The sequence below is a fragment of the Coregonus lavaretus genome (assembly GCF_964263955.1).
Source record: "Coregonus lavaretus genome assembly, chromosome: 28".
In the NCBI taxonomy this organism is placed as follows: Eukaryota; Metazoa; Chordata; class Actinopteri; order Salmoniformes; family Salmonidae; genus Coregonus; species Coregonus lavaretus.
Window position 1 is genome coordinate 11,829,057 of NC_140015.1, and position 4,875 is coordinate 11,833,931.

The 4,875-nt window shown below is 45.0% G+C and overlaps 1 protein-coding gene across 1 annotated transcript; it reads right to left on the reverse strand.

Moving 5' to 3' along the window:
* Positions 1–429: 429 nt before the first annotated feature.
* Positions 430–4,484, reverse strand: LOC311103959 (transcription factor IIIA-like; the record flags this gene model as incomplete). Its single annotated transcript, XM_084145599.1, has 9 exons — positions 430–977; positions 1,421–1,474; positions 2,337–2,566; positions 2,983–3,063; positions 3,240–3,313; positions 3,469–3,557; positions 3,782–3,878; positions 3,997–4,097; positions 4,353–4,484. The coding sequence occupies 9 exons, from the start codon at positions 4,482–4,484 to the stop codon at positions 660–662; spliced, it is 1,176 nt and encodes a 391-aa protein (XP_084001725.1). The 3' UTR covers positions 430–659.
* Between the last annotated feature and the right edge of the window lie 391 nt (positions 4,485–4,875).

Sequence of the window (4,875 nt, forward strand, 5' to 3'; positions counted from 1 at the left end):
CCTGCACACCTGTTATGGCATTAGGTCTAAACTTTGACGTTACACAAAATGGCTTCTGCTGTTCTTGACTGGTTCAAGTTGCATTCCTTGGCATCATTAAAATGCAACTGAGTCATTACCTCCCTTTAATCTATTGAGACGCAGGACTCAACCAGTGTTTACACTAAGGACTGATGCAGGGTAATTTTTACATTTTAGTCATTTAGCAGATGCTCTTATCCAGAGCGACTTAGTGAGTGCATACATTTTCATACTGGCCCCCCGTGGGAAACAAACCCACAACCCTGGCGTTGCAGGCACCATGCTCTACCAACTGAGCTACAGGGGACTATAATTGATCACCCTGACAGGTTATCACTGATTTAGTTGGAGAAACTAGGTGGCACAGTCCCATCATCCCCTGCCCTAAACATTGAGAACCAATGACTTGCCTTCAAATGAATATTTTATTGGGTCAGCTCTGGTCAGGCAGATAAACAAAACTCAAGTGCTTTTATACAGGAAATCAATAAGACCAATAGCTTTAGCTGTACCATAAAATATTAATTTATTCAAAAACTCAAACGGTTTAAATCAACTAAGAGAGCAATGGTACTTTACTAGTATTTACAACTACTTCAATATGGTACTGTCAGACATCTATACTTTGTATGGCACCTTCAGGCTACAAGTTGATCCTTTGATTTGACCTTTAACCCTTGATCAGTGACCTCTGGCTGGGTGACCTCCACAGGGCCTTGCTCTGCAGGGCGGAGGGAGTGAGGGGGCTTGATGCTGAATAGGTCACGCAGGTTGACCTCCGAGTCCACAAAGTGGGGAATCTTGCGCTCGTTGAAGAGGCCAGCCTCCACCGTCGCCCGTCGTGACACCCTCATGCGCAAGGCGAAGAGGTGCTGCAGGTCGTCCTCCACCAGTGGCAGCTGGTGGTGGCCTTCCAGACGCTTCTGCCAGGCCTTCTTGTTCCGCTTGCGCTTCTGCTACAGAGAAAAACACAAGATGCGACAAAGGAAAATGTAGTTCTGAGGTATAAAATGTCTAGTGGAACAATTCCCCACAACTGTTCAGAAGGGTCATTAACTTTTTTTTAAAATGCCCACTAGACAGGAAGCCTGTGTATTAGGACTTCAGTTCCTGTAGGAGCTCCAGAGCTGGACAAATTGAGACAAGACCGACATTGTGTGAGTAAACGCCACCCCTCCCTTGAGCCCCAAAGCTACTATAGATTCCCTTAACTCTGCCAGACATCTAAGGGACTCTGCTTTCAACTGGTTCAAAGACATGGTTCAGGGTACACATACAGATCAATGGTCACCTGGCCAGAGCCAGACACTTGGCACACCACAAACAGTAGCTCCACTGTTGGCTCAAGCCCACGTCATCTTACCCACAGGGGATAGACTGACTATAAAACCATGCTTACCTTCTCAGGGCTGGCCTCTGGGTCGTGGTGAGCCAGGTGTCGGCTCAGGCTCTCCTGTGAGATTGAACAGAGATGTTAGTCATGACAACGATGGAGTATAAACATTATGACACCAGCAAACTATGAACATCCATCTATTCTAAACATTCATACAGTACCAGTGCCACAATGGCAAACATCTCCATCCACTACATGGACACGTTTATCTTGGAATTCAAATTCCATTCGGTCCACAGGGAGGTGATGGAAAAATCAGACACTAGTAGTTCAATGACAAGACATTCAGTAACTGCTTAGAAATTCATGATGCTGCTTTGCATGCAGTGATTGAAACCCAACTGCACGTCGTCACCACAGTGTAGAAGACTAGACAGTTAAGGACGCGTGTTCTTAGTAAGACCGCTGACAAATGGACGTCAGAAAGAGCAGGCTGAAGAGGAGAGTTCAGTGGCAGCTTAGGGCAGAATGCTACAAGTGTGTTCAGATAAAACGAGACTGCCTAAATCAGGGATGGGCAACTCCAGTCCTCAGCGGCCAGAGTGGTCACTTTTCCCCCATCCTAGCAAACCGCTGATTAACTAATTACATTCTAAACTGAAGGTCATAACTAGTTGGAGTCTGGTGTGTTAGCTCAGGCAAAAGTGTGACACCAATCAGCCCCCCCCCGCCCCCCCCCGCCCCCATTTAACTGCATTTAACTGCATAAACGTATCTGGGCAGATAGAGACAGGACCCTTAAACAGCAGAGCACAGGAATTTTTATAACCAGGGCCCTTATTCAAAAAGAGTGAAAGTCTCAGTAGTGTTGATATAGGATAAGTTTCACCTTTTAGATCATATTGAACAGGAGGACCTGATCCTAGATCACCATTCTTACTCCTACTGAACACAGGACCACAAGGGGTACAGTGCATACCCGCATGGCAAATGTCCTAGGGCAGTCGGGGAAGTAACAATGGTACTTGAGGAGCTGCAGGTGGGTCTTGCGGATGTGGTGCTGCAGGTTGAAGGTAGTGGAGAAGTAGGCCTTGCAGCCGCTGCTGGGGCACAGCAGGACAGGCTTCTGCAGGGCATGGGTCCGTTTGTGTCTACGCAGAGAGTCCACATGCTTAAACACCTTCTGGCACAGTTTACAGGTGAATGTGGCTGCAGGGACAGGAGAGGCAAATGTTACTACGGGATTCCTGCCCAACAAGTTGTCCATTAGCCAAAACAGAGGTTATGAGCAGGCAGCTGGTGGCAGAGTATGAATGTTTCTTGAAACTAAAAAAGGTCCCCAATAAAATAAACGTCCCCTTAACTGCATTACTAATCAGCTAACTCATTATAAGCCATTTCTCAAATACTGTCACTACAACTAGCAGGGTACAAGGCAGGATATTTACAGAAGTGGTAGAAGGCTGATGACTAAAAATCAGAATCACCCTAAATGTGAAAACAATGACATTCGAACAGTGTTTTCCTGTGAGAGGAAAGGCAGGTTGGCCCTGACTGGTACAATAATTAGTACTTCTCATCACATTCAGTAACAGCGCCAGTTAAGGGTGTTTGGTGGTGCTTACCCTGGTGTTTCGCCATGTGCTTGTGCATTTTCCCCCAAGTTTGCTCAAAATGATTGCATTCAGGCTGTGAGCAGCGGTACCCTGCAGAGTGTGTGAGATATGCATGGGCAGTTTTAAGTTAAGAGTAAAATGAATAAATAAAACTCCTACTACCCCTTTGATAGTTGTAATACAAAATGATTGCAAGATTTATTTGAATTGATTGATGCAAGACAGTACAGCAATAGAAGACCGACAAACAGTCAAAAGGGACAAACCTGCATGTTTCTTCTCATGGGCTTTGCGAGCGACATGGGTGTCAAACGTGACTCCACATCCTCTCTTTGAACATCTGAGAAAACCAGGGACAGAATCATTTAACCATTAACCTACTGAGACATGCATACATTTGCATTTTAAATAGAGTATACTTCCTCAACTTGTGCACCAGCTTAGGCCTTTGGCAGTATTCAAAGGATGTAAGGACATTTAAAGATTGTGACTTACTTGAAATTAGAAGATGTTCCATGCGCCTTCAAATGTAATTTATACACCCTCCGTTTCTTGAATGTCAATGAGCAATTTGGGAAATTGCACTGCACATGGGGACATTTAAGCAGGTAAAAATAACATTCAGCACATTAAGATAACGGTAAATAAAGGGAAAGGGTTTCTACAAATTAATTGCAAGAACCCATTTCATAAAGTACACATGACAGGGCCAAGGGGGTCCGATTAAAAAGGGACTAGAGAGGATGCAGAAAGTGGGCAATGTCCAAATTGCAACGTGGTTATTTGGCTCCATCTAGTGGACTATAACCTTAAAGTACGTGTCCTTTTCTCCGTGGGCATAATGGACGTGTCTCTTCAACTTGGCCGCGTTGAAGAAAGTATTTGTGCAACTCACAAAGGTACATCTGTTGAGTGACAAATAACACTAGCGTTAGTTAAGTTGTTCAAACTATAGCAAGTTTTTCAAACTATAGCCTAACCCATGGGTTTGCAATGAAACGTAAACTGAAAGTATTAACCTACCTGAATTTTTTCACCCCGGTGTAGCCAAGTGCGTGGCGGCGCATGTGAGAATTCCGTGAGAAACGACTGCCACGATCAGCCACTTTACATTGAAGAGGTTGCTGAGAAACAACAAATAGGGTTATAAATGATAGTTTACACCATCGTAATATTTGACTCCAACCATGAGGCTCAAATTTCTGAAATAACGTTGCCATTCGAACTATCGCGCCACATTTATGGCAGAATTAGTCTACGCACTACCGCACATTTTTCACATTAACTCAATTAGCCCGATAATGAGGTTACAGCCACATGAACCATAATTGAATTCGAATATCACGCAAATATCAGCCATGTCCCCAGATCATATTTACCTCTCCCGTGTGCACGGTCTCGTGCTCTTTCAAACGCCACTCTCGTGTGAACGTTGCCCTATAATCAGCATGGTTGCAGTTGAAGAGCTGTTGTCGATGACCCGAGTCCTGTTTGTGGGGTACCCCGTTCATTGTCTCCTGAAAACAGTCGTCTATTCGGTTGCACACTATCAATCAAAAGGACACTGCACCGCACGCCAACTGCTCTTGTAGCCTCTGTAAGGGCACTGAGGTTAATTGACCCAGGTAGCACCTGTGCCGAATTAATTGCTAAATTCAGGTGTCAGTGTGTGCAGTGAATGGCCTGGTTCCAGGCTGACTGATTGCAGACATGTCAGATATCACAATGCCTGAGGTGCATTCAGTTCGCTTGAACGTTTGCTACGTTGCGGAACGGTTTGCACTGAATGACACGTTTCCCCAAAATGTTATTGAACAGACTTTGAGATACGTTTGCTCCCGTTTGGTGGTTGTGGCGGACTGGCGAGGTGTTGCTTGAAGCAAGGAGTGACGTATTTAAAGG